Here is an 18,698-nt window from a genome sequence, read left to right as displayed (position 1 = left end):
TGGTACAGAAAGTCCGATGGACGTCGCAGGCCTCCCCCTCCAGCACCTGTAACCCAAACAACACTGCTGCCGGCGGCTAGCCCGGGAAAGTCACAGCAAAACCAGCCAAGCACAGACATGAAAGAACGGAGATCGAGACCCGGCCAGGAACACGCCCACCAAGATACACCCGAAGAGCGAAATCCGGAACGGGAGTTTGGCTGCTCACTTCAGCGAAGCCAGGAGCTTTCCCTGGCATGTCCATCATTCTTGCGAGCGTGATGCTCTTAATGCCATCGGCTCGGGGCAGGGAGGGGCGTCCCCGCAGGTCCGTGCTGCATGGCACTGAGTGCCAATGCAGAGCAGTCTGCTTACAGCACACACAAGACGAGGCCCTAACCACATCACTGAGACTGGGCTGCTTCTGCGTTTTACCCCTGCCATGGGAGCCCAGCTACATCACAGCCATCTCCTGGGGCCCCAGCAAAGCTCCTGGGCAGGATGTGTCGCCCTGGGAGACAGGCAGGATGGGGCAGGGACTGACTGCCCTAGGGCTCGACAGCAGCCCCTGTTCTGCTGAGCCTGGCCTCTGGCTCCATCTGCCAGCCAAACCAGCAAGGACGAAAGGTGGGCTGCAGCTGCCAGCGTGGGCGTCTCACTCCCTCCGCCGTGCACAAGGCGCCTTGCGGAGGACTTGCCAAAGTGACTTCAGCTCCATCCCACAAGGTCTGCTGCCCTTCAGGGGCCATCAGTGCTACCCCAGCTGGCCAGAACCCCTGGGGACTCTCCTCACCAGATCTTGGGGCAGGGCCTGGGTCTGAGTCACTCACCACAGGGTGTGACGCATCTCTCCTGCTGCCCACCACTTCGCCCTCCAGTCCCTCCTGGAGGTCCCTAAGACCAGGTCTCCTCGCATGACAGCAGGCTAATCCCACCCCACCCGATCTCTGCCCAGCACCACTACACCCCGCCTACAGCCCCCCGCTGCCGGAATCCCGTCACCTTGGGCGGGTGCGGGGCACAGAAGAGAGCTGCCCCGACAGCCTCGTCTGAGGGTTTCCTCCAGACCAGTCTAACACTGATCACGTGATGGGACGTGCAGCCCCTCTCCTGGGCAGATGGCTCGGCAGCTTTTCCCAGCAGCCCAGCTGGATGTCTGGGTGCTTGGTTCTTCTCCACCCCACTACATTCCCTCTGGGCTGCCTTAAATCAGCCTCCTCCCTCCTTGGTGCTTGCACCATCCTGGAGCTGGAGGGTCTCACCTCACCTCCAGCCCCGGCCTGAAGCAGCCAACAAAAATCCTCCAAGAGCCAAGGCTCCCTCCTCCAGAAAGGCCAGTTCCAGGCACTTGGGGCTGCACCAGAGCCCAGCCACCTGGCACCACATGGCCTCACCATCCTCAGGGCACCTCTCTGCAGGTGTGAACACACTGCCCCAGACAACGACCTTCCTGTTGCTTCAGACACTCAGTCCTGGAAGTGCAGAACACCTGTGCCAGGCTGGAGCCCCAGGGCCCAGCCCTGCTACTGCTGAAATATCAGCAGTCCTGGGCCTGCTACCGCAGACGCCAGAGGTGGCGGTGGTTGCTCAGGGCTTCAGAGGCGCCTGCCCTAACAGTAAGATCACCTGCAAACCCTGCAGCAGGTCCTACACAGTACTTCCCTCAGGGCCGGACGTAATCCCGCGGTGCCTGCTTCACCCTCGGCACGCAGCTTGTAGCTGCTGCCCCCTGCGGGGCAGGCACAGGGAGCCCAGCCTGGCTCTGATTTCAATCCACAGCTCCGACCGGACCCCAGAGCATGTGCTCTACCGGGCCTGCGCTGATGACTCCCACACAGTACGGCAGGAGTTGTTCTCACACCAGGGCCACAGAACCAGGCGCGCTCCTTGTAACTGTAATGTTGCTGGGTGGCCAAGCAACTGCAACCATTCCTAAGACAGACAAACAGCCCCCGGCGCCCATACCCCCATACGCTCCCCACAAAGCGCTGCAGAATCCCACCTTCCATTCCAAATGTTACGCTTTGTGGTGTGAACAAACTCTGCCAATTTAAACCAAATACTGCCTACCAGTCCGGTCTGAGTCTGCAGACAGCTCCGGTGCCTCCGCAGCTGCTCAGAGCTCTGCCAAGCTACAGCTGAGTACAAACTCACCAAAGCTGCCCTTCCACACTTGCCGTTCAGAGCCCTGTAGGCAGCTTAGGTAGCTGTGAAAGTGATGAAAATCAGGCCACTTACACTGGGCTTGGGAAGGGCAAGGGGTACCTAAGACACACACCATACCATGCCCCCCAAGAAGCCAACGGAAAGCTAAGTCAAAGGCAGAGCAGTGGAAAGCCACCACCTGAGCCTCAGAAGAGCTCAGAGAGCCTGGACTGGGCTGGTTAATCCTGGGGCTACTGGGCGAGTGGTAACATTTCCAGAATGAGTGTGAGAGAGGGAAGGCGAGGCCAGAATGGAGAATGGCAGACAAACGGAGGGTGTGGGGAGCGGAAAAACATATAAAATGGGTTGGGCTTCACGTTGTCCCCTTGCAGTGAGGTTGTCAGTTTGGCTTCGGCGCATTCTTCAGGCTTCATGATATAATCTTTAATCCCTGGAGAATCCACGGCTAGCCTGGAGGGTCGGCTGCCTTATCCAGGAGGGGCTGAGCAATCACAATCAGTCTGCTCAGCGCCGGTTTAAACCCACATTGGATTTGCTGTAACTTCAGCTCTGTGGGCCTGAGAACAAGTCCTCCGTCTGCAACACACCAGTAGCCCCGAACTCCCTGCTACATGAGATCACCACGGCCAACGCTTAGAAGGGCCCAGAAAGGGACCAGGCAGTGCTGGGACACACAGACAATCAGCGTTAGAATAATAAATACTCAAAGATGCTTTGGAAGGGCACAAACGCTCCATCCCCAAGGCAGGAGCCAGCCTAGTGACTGGGGATCAGGAGGAAGCTTCCCCATAGCTGCTACTGCAAAGTTTCTGCCCTCTGAAGCAGTTGACGCCGGCCACTCTCAGAGCCAGGACTCTACGCTTGGCGGACGCCCGGTCTGATGCGGTCTGGTAACGAGGCCTGATCCTGACTGGGCCGGCTAGGTGTGGCCCTCGCACAAACGAGCCAAGCTGCGGCTAAGGGAGGAGAGAACGGCACAAGCAAACCGAAGGCAAGGGAGAGCGCGGAGCAGACCCAGAGTTTCACAGAGGCTACAAGGTGTTCCTGAAGCCAGCAGCTCCTGGGCGCTGGGCAGGAGATGGCGCCAGTCACAAGTTTCCCACCCTGGCAATCTCCCCGGGCGCATGGCAGCCAGCGTAACGTACTGCACACCTGGGCAGGGACTTAGGCCCACTGTGGGGCAGCGGGAGAAACGGAAGCACAGGAAGATCTTGGGTGCTGCTGGGAGCTGCTTCACCGTCTGTCCCGGAGAGACTGGAGCAGAGCCCGGAGAGGGACGAGGGATGCAGCTTGGGGACCAGCCTAGCATTGCTCTTGCATGTCAGCCGGCCCTTGGCACTGCTCTTAGCAAACGACCTCCTTGGCCAAAGCAGGATCCCACTGGCTTTGGGGGCAGCACCTCAGGCCTGGGAGCACATCAGCCACCTGTTCGACCAGCCCTCCCGGTCGCTGGCATAAGTAACCAGGGAGCGGATGGCCAGCGTAACAGCTCAGCGCACAGCTAGCCTGGGGCACGTCCTGCAAACACCCGTGATAGGAGCCACTGACTGTGTGAGTGAGGCCCATTTACACGGCTGCGGCAGCCCCACCAGTGGAAGGTGGGCACGAGGGGGGGATCACAAGTACTTTTCACATGGGCTGTGTCCTCCAGCCAATAGGAGCTGCGGTTGCAGCACATGCAGACAGAGCAGGTCTGGCTGGTGACGAGCCAGCTCTGTTGTCAGCTCCAGTGCTGCAGGTGCAGACTGGCTCCCCGGCTGCTACAGGTCCCCCCCGCTACAGGTACTTGTGCGAACTAGCTGAGAGCTGGCCTGGGGACACCCGCTCACGCTGCTGTCGCCTCCCTGGCTGCAGCGCTGACCTACCCGGGGCCGCTGGGTGAGCGGGGGCCCTGGGCAAGACTTTTCAGAACCGAATCAGGAGAGGAAACCGTTTACGCTGCATCTCGGGCCCAAATCCGATGTCATCGTCGGTGCTCAGGAGGGGAGGACAGCACAGAGGGGAGCAGCTGATGAGTATGTCCTGTGCTTCACCCCCATGGGCCCTTCCTCCTTCCCAGGCCAGGGCCCAGAGGGATTAGCAGGGTGTGGTTATGCACTTAGAGCCTGTATCCTAAGGGCAGAGTTCAGGGAGCAGGAGCAACGAGTGACATTCTATGGTGACGTTTCCTGGCGGCCCAGGCCTCAGGTTACAATCCTAACATCCTCTGAATATAACGTAATTCCTCCGCTGCCACCCACAAAGGAGCCCCCCAGCCCCACGTCTCCCAGGCAGGAGGTTTTGTGACTAGCACAAGATGCACACTCGCCGTCCAAAGATGTGCGCACTCGGGGCACCACTCAGCAAGGGGACAATCCTGCTCCAAGCATTTGCAGACAACTCCAAAAACCTGGATGCAATTCCTGGCTCTGTCACAGAGTGAACGACCTTGGGAAAGTCATTTAGACCCCGACTGCTTCACTGACCGCGATGGGTGCTTTCCTAGGAACACACAAGCAAGTCTTCAACCTCTTTGGCTTAATTTGAAACACGTTTAAAATCTCTGAGGAACGAGGGCCTTGTGCCTTCATCCCCACCTTCCACAATGGGACTAATATGTATTCCTCCCTCCAGTTCTGTCCACAGGGACAGAGGCCAAGAACGGCACGTACTTACGCAGCACCTAGCACCACAGGCTTCAATCTAGGCTGCTCCCTCTGGGGGCACCACAATACACCTCCCGGCTGTATCTCCCTGGGCTCACATTGACTCAATTCCCACACTGCCTGATACCACAGACATCCTCCAGGATCTACGCACATTCGTCCTGCTTCACCTTGCGCCGGGACACCTGGTAACCCACCCTCATTTGGCATAACCTTGCGCACCTACATCACCATAACCTGCGTGCACCAGGAGAGTTTTCAAAGCTCTGTAACTCAGGCCGATCAAAATGCAGCGTTGTCAGCGCTCTGGAAGGCACAAGCCCGACCCGCGAGCCTTCCCCCGGTCAGAGCTCACTCTTCCACCCCGAACCACCAGCGCCAAAGCTGTGCATCGCCGAAGACAACGATCAAAGCGCGTGAGGTCCCGTTACCCGGAAGCGGCTAAGGCGCGCTTGCCCAGGCTTCCCGCCACAATAAAAGTCACCTGTGGGCAGGGGGCAAATGTCTGAGAAGAGTGTCAGCAACTGTCACCGGCCCGTCAGGAGTGGCTCTGCTGAGCATGAAACGCTCCCTCCCACATGCCCAGGATCCCACCACCCCACCCTAGCCCGGAAGCTCGTCTCAGTCACTCAGACCCGCTCCCACACCTGCGCCGACCAGTCGCTGCAGGGGGGCTCACAAGTGTCCAGCTGCAAAAAGCCACCCAGGCTTTGCAGGGTCCTTCGAACCCCCGAGCACACCCACAGCGCACTGTTGTGACTGACCGAGGAGTTCCGGGCGGCACAGATTGGCTTTTGTTATTGTCGGGTTGGTTGTAAACACTGAGGTTGTGCTCAGCTTTATTTTACGGTTACTAGGGGGCTGTCCCCCCTGCGTGCTATGCCTGCCGACCCCTCTCTTCCAGCCTCCTCCACCCCCCCGAGTGGCAGACAGATGTATTTGCATAATGACGTCATTCTATCGCCCAGGAGGAAAATTATTTGTATATATCTCTAGAGAGAGAGAAAATGCAACTTGAAAAACTCAGCTGCACGGAAAGGAGAACCTCGCCTTAGCGACCCTCGGGGGAGCTGCCCAGGGTCACCCCAGGGAGCTGGGGATGCCTCTTCTAGAACGCTTCTGCTGCTGCAGTGGCCCAAACCTGCTACGTTTGGTGCCCTCTGAACCTGCCTAGAACAATAATAAAGCAGAACAATGCCGGCCTTGCGATCTCGGTCCAGCTCCACTTTACACCCCTTCACTTGGGACAGTGGGGGCTGCCCTCCCTCTCCCCGGGCCGGCAAGACTCAGGCGGAGAGCAGAGGGGGTGGGGAGGGCTGGGGGTAACGGAAAAGACATCAATTCCCCCTCTCGATTTCCAGCTGCGTGTGAGAGGTGGCAGCTGCCAGGCGGCAAAAGCAGCCGTTGAAATGGAAATGATGCGGCTGGAGCAGCCCCCTCCCCCAGGCCTGCAGCAGATGCTGCCGTGCAGCGCCCCTCGGCCTCGCGCCCGCAGCCAGTGGCGGCACCACGCCGGCATCGCCGCTGCCGGCCCAGAGGCTGGTTCAAAGCAGAAGCTCTGCAAGCGCCTCCTGGCACCAGCAGTCAGGAGAGATGGGCACAGGCTCCTCCTGCAGGAGCCCAAGGTGCCCGGCACGGCACATGCCCTGTCTGAGCGGGCAGGCGGAGCTGAGCCCAGACAATTGGGCCCAAACACAGGCGCTCAGTGGCAGGCAGGATCATGCCCATGCACCAAGCAGACAGCCATGGCCACGCTCAGCCCCAGCCCAAGGTGCCAGCGCCCATCCTGCCCGGTCTCACGGCCGACACAGCACCACGGACACCTCACACACCCCACAGGGCCCTCTCCCTCGCCTCCTCACTCCCACCTGCAGCCCCGCCCGAGCCAGCCCCCGAGCCGGCACTGAAGGAGCCAGCCGGCTGCTGGAAAGGCTGGCACCGTGCTGAGCAGCTCCTTTGCCGGGGTCGCTGCCTGGTGCCGTCCCGGCAGGACTCCAGGAGGGAGTGGCACAGGGCGAGGCAGAAGACAGCCATGTGGGGACCTGCCTGCGGGGACTCCTGAGCACTGGGGGCGCCTGAGCTGTCCCTCCTCTGCCGCTCCATGAGCCGAGTCCTGACCCTCCCTACACCAGCGGGGGGCCCTGGAACCTGGCTGCCCATACGATGGCTGGACGGGCTCTCTCGCAGGCAGCTGCCAGCACGCAGGGGCAGGGGCTGCTGAGAGACAGGCCCAGGGGCGATGTGGCAGCCCTGGCAGAGAGCAAAGCTCAAGCTGGGGCTGGAGGCTGAAGCACAAGTCACATGGAACTGCTGATGCCTCTCCTGAGCACAGAGGCAAGGGGTGGGCAGGGCGCCAGGAGGGATCACTGGCTAGTAATGCAGCCAGGCCCTGGAGAGGACAAGCACCTGCCCCAGACCTGGCACAGGAGGTCTCAGCTCCCAGGGCTTCGCACAGATGGGCAGGGGAGGAATGGCACAGAGTGGCTCCCAGCTCACCCCTCAGCGAGGGCAGGGGCTGTCCAGGCTCCAGCTAGTGAGAGGGGAAACCGCCGCACAAGGGCCTGGAGCGTGACGGGGGCAACAGCCCCAGAACTAAGCCCCCAGCCAACGATGTCACCTGCAGCACAGGGATTGGGACAGCAGAGACGGGCACTCGGGGGCGGGGGAAGCAGCCTCGGTAGGGCCGGAGCGCGGGGAGGGTTTGACCAGCAGGGTGCAGGAGAGGGGCCGTGAGAGCCCCGGGTTCTGGGGCCGGGATGGACGCTGCGGATCCAGGAGCAGCGAGAGTGCAGACAAGGCAGCGGCAGCACCAGGGGACCTGCAGCAGCCCCAGGGCCGTGGCGCGAGCAGAAGCCCCCAGGCAGGAGAGGGGCAAGCAGCTGGCACGGAGGGGATCTGATGGCCACAGGAGAGGGCAGGGGAAGGAGCCCTGGGACAGGGTTCACAAGGCAGCTGCAGCAGAAGGACCTGTCACAGCCCCGCAAAGAGAAGACGTTACGTGCGCTCGTGTTTCGGTACTCACAGGCTGGCCTCAGAAGCCAGGTGGCCGCAGCTGCCTGGGGAGACGTGCAGATGATGCTCCAGGCTGGCGGAGGTGGACGATCCCTCCTGGCGCAGGTGGGCGCAAACCCAGTCCCGGAAGCACACTAGCCTTCACCAATTCCTACCACTGCCGTTAACACAAGCTACACTTCTATCGGGGCCTCCTCTACTTGGGCAGCCCCCTCTGTCTCGTCTTTGCTGAAATAAAAAGAAACAAGAGATTCTTTTCATGGAACCTGCAAGGCAGCACGAGGCTGCGAACACCCCTGGTCAACAGGCATCACAGCAGGAGAGCCCGGGACACCAGCCCCACTCACCCATGCAGCCACCTCTGGGGTGCAGCGTGGCAGCTGCTTACCAGCACGCAGGAATCCTGCACAACAGGCTAGGACAAGAGAGGAGGAGACCGTAGCTGTTTTGAATTGCAGAGGGATCTAGGGAGGATCAGTGTCGGCTGCAGTGCGCACAGGACACCTGGACTGAGCGCACTGCACTTGGAAACACGAGTCACAGCTTAGTCAGCCTGCCTGCAAAGGGCAGCCCTGTTCCCAGGCAGCGACCCCAGGCACCTGCTGGAGCTGCTCTCACAGACTCAGAGCAGCCCCAGAGGCCACTTGCTTGGGGAAGGCGTGAGCCTCACAGTGAGGCGCAAAGCCGAGCCACGACCAGTGCAAGAAAGGAGGCGTAGAGCTGCCGGGCTGGGACCTGGATTCCCTTCTCCGCGGAGACGCCGGGACGCCGGGTACAAGGTCCTGCTGTTTCTCAACAAGCTTGGACACAGCCTCCCTCTACGCCCCAGAACCAGGTGCATGCGCTGCAGCACCACTGAAATGCCACCTGCCCAAACACCAACCCCAAAGCTGTTCCCATCACCCGCCAGGGAGGCTCCCCTGGACGCCAGTAGCAATACTGCAAACAAGAGGGCAGCCAAGCGGGTCAGCACCCCACCCCACCGCCACGCTGCCCCAGCAGCTATGAGCTCCCATGACCAGCCTCCAGCCAGAGCCAGGCCTCCCCAGCACCCTCGCACAGGGGCCCCAGCACCACCAGCACATTTCTTGCAACCTGTTGCCTGCACGCTCCCTCCACCAGCGTGGCCCTTCTCCCCCACTCACGCTGTGCCCCAGAAGAGGCTGATCCTGGGGTTCAGCCAGAGGGTTACACATCAGCACTCCCGGGTTCCTTCCCGGCTCTCACTGCCTGACCGCGGGCAAGCCACTGTGCTGTCCTAGGCCTCAGTTTCCCCTTTGGTAAAATGGGGACAACAATTATGAGCTACCTCACTGCGGGGCTTCAGCTCCTCCCACCTCGCTCCACTCAGAGTTTACCACACTCCTGCGTGGGGATTTGTTTGGGGAGCTTTAATGTTTCGCCTGCAGCCAGGGTTGTGCCGCCGGCATTCGACAGGGCCAAGCAACCCCCGGGGAAACGCCCCGAGAAACACCGGCAGGAGCCGGCCTCCCCGAGGGAGCCCACTGGCACTGGGAGGCCGGATCTGCAACAGCGCCTCCTGGTGGCAGTCCACGAGGAGACACCACGTCGCCCTCCACAGGCACGGCTGGGAAACCACATGGCGAGCGTGGGGGCCTCTCCCCCCACGCATCAGCGGGAGGAATTCATACTAAGGCAGAGGCTCCAGAAAACCCATGGAGTCCCCGCCAGAAAGCCCCGGCAGGCGGGAAACCAGCCTCCAGAGCATCCTGCAGCAGAACTCACCCACAACGGGACCAACGGAGCTCTGAAGAGCTGCAGCTCGAGGGTTTTCCTTCCCACTTCCTGCCTGACCAGAACTCAGAGAAGCTGCCACACAAGCAGCAGCGTTCTCCCTCTCTCCCGGACAGCCAGGGCTTTCCCAGCACCCAGCAATGCCAAGGTCTTCAGCGGCTGCCCCCATGGGGCAAAGGGACCCCGTCACCCTCCCTCTCCTACTTCTCACCACGAGGTAAAGCCCGAAAGCCAGGGCCATCTCCTTGGCACGTACTTGAGATCCCTAGAGCCCCTGGAGGGCATTTGCAAAAACACACCCAGGGCAGCTCCTGAGGGGACCACAGACTGGCAGGAGGCCACAGTGCAACATGGCCAGTCTGCTGCAGAGTCCATCCAGATTAGGACAAGGCTGAATTTGTCTGTCTCAGCCTCTCAGGTGTCCCTGCCACTGCAGTACCTGAGCACCTCACAACCATTTGTTGGCTTGTTCTCGGGGGCCCTACGAGGCAGGGCCTGGCTATTTGCACCTTCCCCACTGTACACGCTGTCAAACACTGCCACGTGAAATGTACAAATGCACTACGAAAAGCCAATAAGGAGTACGAAGAACATCTAGCCAAGAACTCACAAGGCAGTTCCCATGCGGTTTTTATGTACATCAGATGCAGGGAGCTTCTAAATGACCAGAGGGGCCCCTAGACAATCAAGATACAGAAGTGGCACTCAAATACTACAAAGTCATTGCGGAGAAACAATGAACCCTTTGCTTCAGTCTCCACGACTAAGGATGTTAGGGAGATTCCCAAACCTGAGCCATCCTTTGTAGGTGACAAATCTAAGGACTCGTCCAAAACTGAGGTGTCAGTAAAGGAGGTTTTGGAACTGATTGATAAACGTAACAGTAACAAGTCACCAGGACCAGATGGCATTCACCCAAGAGTCCTGAAAGAACTCAGACATAAAGTTGCAGAACTGTTAACTGTGGTCTGTAACCTCTGCTTTAAATCAGCTTCTGTTCCCAGGGACTGGAAGATGGCTAATTTAACGCAAATATTTAAAACGGGCTTTCCAGGCAATCCCGGTAATTACAGACCAGTAAGTCTAACATTGGTACCAAGCAAATTAGTTGAAACCCTACTCAAGAATAAAATTGTCAAACCCACAGAAGAACATAATTGGTTGGGCGAAAGTCAGTATGGTTTCTGTAAAGAGAAATCATGTCATACTAATCTATCAGAGTTCTTTGAAGGGGTCAACAAAGTGTAGTGTACTTGGATATAGTGTACTTGGATTTCCAGAAAGCCTTTGACACGGCCTTCCCTCCCCAAAGGCTCTTGCACAAATTAAGTTGTAATGGGGGATAGGAGCGAAGATCCTTTCATGGACTGAACTGGTTAAAAGGCAGGAAATAGAGCGCAGGAATAAACTGTAAATTTTCACAATGGAAAAGGGTAACTAGTGGTGTTCCCCAAGGGGCAGTCCTAGGACCAGCCCAACTCAACTTATTCATAAATGATCTGGAGAAAGGGGGCTAGAGTGTGAGGTGGCAAAGTTTACAGATGATACTAAACTGCTCAAGGTAGTTAAGACCAAAGCAGACTGTGAAGAACTTCAAACGGATCTCACAAAACTGAGCGACTGGGCAACAAAATGGTAAATTAAACTTAATGTGGATAAATGTAGAGCAATGCACATTGGAAAAAATGACCCCAACTACACATACAGTACGATGGGGGCTAATTTAGCTACCACTGATCAGGAAAGAGATCTTGGAGTCATTGTGGGTAGCTCTCTGAAAACATCCACGCAGTGCGCAACGGCAGTCAAAAAAGCAAACAGGATGTCAGGAATCACTAAAACAGGGATAGAAGATACGATGCAGAACATCGTATTGCCCTTATATAAAACCATGGTACACCCACATCCTGAATACCACATGGAGATGTGGTCACTCCATCTCAGTGAAGAGATAGCGGCATTCGAAAAGGTTCAGAAGAGGGTAACTAAAATGATTAGGGGTTTGGAACGGGTCCCATATGAAGGGAGATTAAAGACACTAGGACTCTTCACCTGAGGAGACTAAGGGGAGATATGATAGAGATAAATAAAATTATGAGTGATGTGGAGATGGTGAACAAGGAAAAATTATTTACTTGTGCCCATAATATCAGAACTAGAGGGCACCAAATGCAATTAATGGGCAGCAGGTTTAAAACAAAGAAGAGGAAGTTCTTCACACAGCCAGCCTGTGGAACTCCTTGCCGGAGGAGGTGGTGAAGGCGAGGGCAATAACAGGGTTTAAAAGCACTAGATCAATTGACGGAGGTTAGGTCCATGAATGGCTGTTAGCCAGGCTGGGTAAGGAATGGCGTCCCTGGCCCGTTTGTCAGAGGCTGGAGATGGATGGCAGGAGAGAGACTGCTTGATTGTTACTTGTTCAGTCCACTCCCTCTGGGGCACATGGCACTGGCCACTGTCAGCAGACAGGACACTGGGCTGGATGGACCTTTGGTCTGACCCAGTGTGGCCATTCCTGTGTTCTAATGTACACAGGGAAGAGAGACAGCCAGGGAGCCCGGCAGGACCAGGAATCAACCTCATGACTCAAGTTCCAGGCTGGCCACCTAACCATCAAGCCATCCTCCAGCGCAGGCCGGCAGGGCCTACGTTCCCAAGGCTGCTGAAGGCCCAGTCTGGGACAGCTATGGAGGCTGCAGATCAGGACTGAAGGACATTGGCAGAGCTTGCACAGCACTGCCCATGAAATCAACAGAATCATACAACACTAGAACCGGAAGGGACCGCGAGAAGAGGTCAGCACGTCCGGTCCCTGGCCCTCAGGGCAGGCCCCAGCACCGTCCAGAGCAGGGGTCTGCAACCAAGATAGCGAGAAGCGCCATTTTTTTCCAAATTCACTTACAAAATCAACACATCCTGAGCCACAGTGCACGTGAATACGAGACGGTCCTTAATCAATAATGTCAAACCCTGCATTTTGTCACCCGTTTTAAGAGCGGCGCTCACAGTGATTTGTACCAGTTCGAAAGTTTAAGTTACTTTCACCCCTGGACTAGAGAGCAATGAGAACAAGGAAAACGCTGCGCCTGGGGATAGGCCCGTAAGCAGGAAGGAGCAATGTTCCCATCAACCCTTCACACCCCCTCACCCTTCCCAGGCTCTACCCCTCTCGGCCCCCATACCCGCCCCCTCCACACCCATGATTAACCCACCTCAGCCTCAAACCAGCCCCCCAGGACTAACCCATCCATGGGGGTGGCTGGGGACCCCACACCGGGTGGCCACATGCGCCCAGTGGAAAGAAGGCTTGCGTGGGGTCAGCCGAGTAGCAGGACGAGTGAGGGGCTCTCTGCAGCTCCCTGCCTTATGCTGCTGAAATAATGGAACTAAATTCAGCTGGTTTAACAGCCGGATCCCTCCAGCTGCCCTGCCGGTCATTAAAACCATTCCATTTAGTTCTCCTGTTTCAGCGGCAGCAGGGCAGGGAGCCACAGAGGAGTAAGCAGCAGCAGCATTCGGAGCCACAAATGACTCCTTAAAGAGCCACGTGCAGCTCGCCGACCCTGCATTAGACCATCCCTGTTAGACATTTATCCAATGAGCTCTTCAATATCTCCAGTGATGGAGATTCCACAACCTCCCTGGTCAATTTACTCCAGCGCTTAACCACCCTGGCAGTTCAGAAGCTTCTCCTAATGTCCAGCCTAAACCTCCCTTGCTGCAGTTTAAGCCCATTGCTCCTTGTCCTGCTCTCACAGTTAACAGCCGAAGACGTGGGCCCCTTGCGCCACAGAGATGCCCAACGCCTGTCTCTGCTGGTTGTACAAATGCTGGGTTGCACCAGCAGCGACACATGGCTAATTCCGGGGCCCGAGAAAAGCTGCCCTCTCCGCGTGCACATTGCAAATCACAGAGAGACTGAGAGGGCAGGAGCCAGCCCACGTCTCTTTGGCCGTGTGGTGCCTCTCACAACGGGGCCCCAATCCTGATCCTGGTGTTGCAGGACGCCTCCACCGCAAACCACAGGGGACGCACGCTGTGCAGAAGCTGGCTGGATCCCCGCGATGACCTCCGGGATGGCTTCCGAATCTCACCCTGTGGTAGCGAGCAGCCCCGCCCCTGCCCCCAGCACAGTCCTCTTGCTACCCATGGGGAGGGCCGAAGCAAAACGCCGCAGTCAGCAAAGGGGCACCAGACAATAGGGCACGCTCGAAGCGAAAGGCCTCGCTCAGAACGTGGCGACCCCCCAGCACGTTCCAACCATCACAGGGCGAAGGGGTCAGATCTTGGCCCACCCTGTGTGTGAGGGAAATCAAGGCCGAGGGAAGCCCATAGCAGGATCCAGTCGCAGTCGAAAGATGGGGAACCTGCAGCCAGCGGTGGCAGCTGGCCAGGGAGTGGAGCTACGGAGGCCCCAGGCTAGGTGCACGGCTCAGGGCTGCCGTCCTGAGAGCTAACGGAGCTGCAGGGTTTCTAATGCAGAGGCCCGGAGCACAAGAGAATCGCAAGGTCTTGTCTTTAACACCCATTCCCTTGCTGCATCACTCTCGGGGCTGAGCTTGCAGCTGTCAAGGCACCGGCTGGCAGCAGGCAGGGTCCACAGGTGCTCAATAGGGAGGCAAAAGCAGAGGTCTAACTTGGCCCTTTCTAGCAGCAGACCGAGCAAGGCTGGCAAGGGAAACCCGCAATAGCCCCAAGACTCAGCAGCCAGTGAGGGGGACCTGAGACCAGCAGGCCCCGGAAAGAGGGTGGAACTAAAATAAACGCAAAGCCACCAACTCCGAGCACTTCCACAGCTCCTGAGGTCCAGCGGCTCCGCGGAAGGCCCCCACACCAGACATACGCCCCCTCCCGAGCCCCGTGCACGGACCAGCAAGCTCCGTAGCACCAGGGAAGCTTTACAGACAGGACCTGACCTCAGAGCTCTGAGCATTCCCATGCCAGATCAGCCGGTCACAAAACCAGGCTCCAAGAGCTATTGGCTCCTAATCCCAGCCCTCTCTCTGACTCCCTGGCTGCAGTACCTTTATCACTGACGCATCTCCGCTGGTAACAGCCATAACCCTGGTACAGACAGGGAAGGGGTGGCTATTACCATCCTCTTAGGGTCAGACACCAGGCCACTGAAAGCCACCGCGTCCTGTTTACACTAGCGCTTCCACCACTGTTGCTATCAGCAAAGATGCCGCCCTGGTGAGTTATGGGTTAAAACACCCCTGAGGCAGCGCGGCGGGACACGGGCGTAGCACACTCAAAAGGTTATTTCTGTGCTACGATAACAAAGATAAATGAGGCCGGCACCTCTTATCAACAAGGAAGGGCAAGGGCTTATTGTAAGCAGAGGGCATACGAGAAAAGGGAAACCTTCAATGTCGCGGCCTTCCGCGCCAAAGCAAACCCTCCAGCCCAGCCCTGGTCTCTCCCCTGGGGCACTCCCTGGGAAGTGACCACATGCACTGGCATTTCCATCACCATCTGGTGAGGACAGAACGGCCGCCTAAGCCCCGAACATCACACCATCAGTGCCACCAAAGAAGTCTACACCACATTCGTGTCCAGGGCAGTGGGCCTCATTCGCAGCTGGGGTCATCAGAAAACAGCGCTTTTGTGCTAATTAGGGGAGCAGCTTCTGGACACATCACAGTCCGAATGCTCCCTGCTGACGCAGGAGAATTCAGGACAGCTGCAGAGGTCACAATGCCGCCTTACCTAGCAACAGGGTATGAAGATGCAGCACAGAGCACTGATAATGACACCAACCCTTAGAACTCGGAGAGGCCCTGGGCTGCCAGAGAGCTCACGGTACTTTACAGAGCGACAATATCACAGTAACCGGTTGTACACTTGGGGAAATTAAGGCACAGAGAAGTTAAGTGATTTGCCCAGGCCCAACGGGTCAGTAACAGAACTGGGATTAAAGCTCACAGCCACCGATTCCCAGGGCTGCGACGGACAGACGGACGGACAGACAGACAGACGGACGTTAGACACACATGCACGTGTGGGTAATGTGTAGCGTGCTGGTTGTGAGCCAGCTGTATGATGTATTTCTGCTGTTGAGGAAGGTGTTTAGTTTTGGGTTTTTTTCATCCCAACTAGTTTGTTCACACATTTGGGATCAAGCCCACACCAAGCCATAGGCTTACAATGAAAAAGTTCCCTCCCACAGGGGCTGGCGCCAACAATCAGCAGGAAACCCTCAGTGGACACTTCTCAAGGTCCACATGTGGACAGCTTGGGAAGATCAGTCCCAGGTCCATGCTGGAGATTTGTCACGGCCAACTTTTAAACAGCTTCATGCACTCGGGTGAGTTACCAAGACACACAGAAATCTGTCATTGAGCATAGCTCAGTGCGCCCACCTCTGTACGTACTGTCGGTGCTTCCCCTGACATCTGTCCATCTCCAGAGCTAGCAGAGCACAGATGTTGCGCGCAAGGTGTTCTTCTATAGGGGACAAGGAGGACAACTTCACACACACCCCAATACACACCTCCCAGCCACATCCCAAAGACACAGAAAACACCCCAAAAATGAGCCCACGAAGACACACATGGGGGGCAACAGTCTTCATGCTAACAGATCCGTGGGAGTGCTGCATTCTCTTTAGAGAAAGCAAAGGAAAGGCCAATTTTGTCTCGGTCATTACCCGCTCTGTGAAAGTCACAGCAAGAGCGTTGGACTAAACCGTTTTGGAAGAGCTGGACAACCGGCCTTCGGGCAGGGGCCTAACCAGATTTCACCAGCCGCCCCCTCCCGCCCCAACTTCTAAATCAGGATTCAGAAAACCGTTGCCTCTTCCCTAAAATGTGACTTTGGTTGAACAGGCCTCTGGCTGACCCATCTGCTACCATTCCCAGGGCAACAGTAATGGAACAGCCCCACCAGGCTTCACAGACATTGTCCTTCGCCTTTCCAAGCCGGCCAGCAAATAAAAGGGTAAGACTAACCGTGCAACGCCACGCGAGAAAGTGGTGGGCTCTGGACTGCTCTGTGCAGTACTTCGGAACCATCTAAAACCAAACCGTTTCTCCCCCGGACCACAGCTCTGTCCATCCGCCTCTTCTCCATGTTCTAGCACAGCCCGTGGGGACCATCCTGCATGTCCTTAAAATCCGGCATGTACAACCAGCGAAGGCAGGGACACGCTACACACACAGCTAACACACGCCAAGTACATGTCCAGAGCCACACACCTCCCTACACAACGGCACGAAAAACGCGTCCGTTTCTAAAGCTGCAGCTTGCACCTTGGGAGCCCACTCTGGTCCTGCTCCCTCCCGGGCGAGCATCTTTCCAGCAACATTAGAAACCAGCAGCCCCACTTCTTCCACCACCGCCCCCCAGAACCGCATCTCTTTCAACCCGCATGCAACATTCACACCCAGCTGCTTTCTTAAGAAATAGCGACATTCACATTCAATTCACTTGCCCAGGAAATAATCCAACGGGGGAAGACAAAGCACCCGGCGGGGCCTTCCCTTGCTTTTGGGAATTTTAACTTTTGCATAAGTTCGCTTTAACCCGTAAGCCCCCTCCCCAGAAGTGTTCGCCTGGTTCCTTTTCCAAAAGTCCAATCGCATTGTCTCCCCCCGTGCAAGGCAGCTCCCTGCAACAGCCACACAAAAACGCAAAGCAAAGGGAAAAAAAAACCCCTTTCGGTGCCCCTGTGCCTCTCCGCCGCCTCTCCCACATTCTCAGACAGTTTTATTAAAATTTGCAGACAAAAGGAAAACAAAAATGGCAGCCTGGCTTATTTTTAAAACAGGACAGGGACGCCATATTCTGCAGATCTGCAAAAAAAGGCAGAAATCCGAGGCTTGGCCACTCCAGCCGAAATCAGGCAGCTGCAAAGTGCAAAGGCAAAGCTCCATTTGCAATCGGGTTATTTGCATTAAGCCCCGTGGATCATTGTTTACCGGAGAATTGCACCAAAGGGGTTTTTTGAATAACCCGGCTTTAAAAAAAAAAAAAAAAAAAAAAAAGGCAGACACTTCCTATACCAACGATCATGCTCCTGAGCAAACGGCGACCAGCCAGCGATGCGTCTGCGAGGGAGAAAATGGGCTCGAGAGCTTCCTCTGCTCTTCCTCCTCCTCCTCCTCCTCCACCCGCCCGGCTTCAGCGCATGGGGGGCACTGCGCCCAGCGAGCCCCCCGGCAGCCGGCGCTCCGCGGGACCCAACGCGTGCACCAGCTGCAAGCGCTGGGGGGGGGAGGCCCTGGACCCCCCCCCCCCCAGCCCGGCGCCGGCCGCGGCCCCGAGGCAGCAGCGCCCGCCGGAGCCTGACACGCGATTGCGGTTTGCGAAGGGGGCCCGGAGCGACCGACAACTACGCGCAACTTTTCCTGCGACCCCCGCGCGGCGCGGCCCGGCCCGGCCCGGCCCCGCTCCCGGCCCGCGGGCGGGTGGGGGGGGCGCATACAGACCTGGGCTCGCCCGCACCGCAGGCCCGCACCGGCTTTGCGTTCGGCACCGAGGCCCGGCCCGGCCCGGCCCGGCCCGAGCCGCCCCCGCCCCCGCGCCCGCCCCGGCCCCGCGCTCGGGACGCGCTCTCCGGCCGGGCTGGGCGCTCAAACCTTCCGGGTCGCCGGCTGTTCACTTCTGGGTTCTGCCGGCGCCGCCGCCGCGGCCGTGGGAAGCCCGGGCCGCCCGGGGAAGGGGGGTTCGGGCGGCTCCCGCCCCTCGCCGCTGCCGCCTGGGAGCCGGGAGGGAGCGCCCCAGGGCGCAGGCCGGGCGCCGCTGCCGGGGCCGGGGCTGCACTGAGCCGCCCGGCCGGTCCCCCCCACCTCGCACCCCAGCCCCCGGGGCTCCCTGCCCCGGCCCGCGCCAAAGCCGCCCAGGAGCCGCCGGCAGAGGCTGGGGAGAGCCGGGCTGTGCAGGGCCCAGCGGGTCCTCCCCGGCATCCCCCCGCCGCCCCCGGGCACTGCCCCAGCCCCCCCGGCTCGGCAGCGCTGCAGGGGCCGCACCACAGCGGGGGACAAACCCTGGCGCAGTGGGATCCCCGGCCCACCAGGCTTTCCCCCGTTCTGCAGATGGGGAAACTGAGGCACCGACGTGCTGGCTCCCCGGGGAATCGGCAGCAGTGCTGGGAATAGAAGCCAGGTGCTGGGCCCTGTGTCCCCCCCGCCCCAGCTGTGC

The 18,698-nt window shown here is 58.3% G+C and overlaps 1 protein-coding gene across 11 annotated transcripts in view; it reads right to left on the bottom strand.

Moving 5' to 3' along the window:
- Positions 1 to 18,282, bottom strand: part of ZNF362 (zinc finger protein 362) — a 44,660-nt gene extending 26,378 nt beyond the window's left edge. Inside the window, exons 1-3 of one of the 11 annotated variants that reach the window (XM_074975754.1) lie at positions 18,137 to 18,280; positions 15,920 to 16,004; positions 7,813 to 8,030 (exon numbers count right to left, since the gene is read on the bottom strand). Coding sequence is in view for 4 of the 11 variants with exons in the window: in XM_074975747.1 (XP_074831848.1) it covers positions 15,920 to 16,004; positions 16,508 to 16,628 (206 nt within the window). In the remaining 7 variants the exon portion in view is untranslated. Of the gene's footprint in view, positions 1 to 7,812; positions 8,031 to 14,581; positions 14,604 to 15,919; positions 16,005 to 16,507; positions 16,831 to 17,560; positions 17,744 to 17,986; positions 18,110 to 18,136 lie in introns of those variants that run through there. The other 10 variants (XM_074975753.1, XM_074975752.1, XM_074975755.1 and 7 more) reach the window with 10 other exon arrangements.
- Between the last annotated feature and the right edge of the window lie 416 nt (positions 18,283 to 18,698).

The sequence above is a fragment of the Carettochelys insculpta genome, chromosome 23, assembly GCF_033958435.1.
Source record: "Carettochelys insculpta isolate YL-2023 chromosome 23, ASM3395843v1, whole genome shotgun sequence".
NCBI lineage: Eukaryota > Metazoa > Chordata > Testudines > Carettochelyidae > Carettochelys > Carettochelys insculpta.
This window is presented reverse-complemented; position numbering and strand designations above follow the sequence as displayed.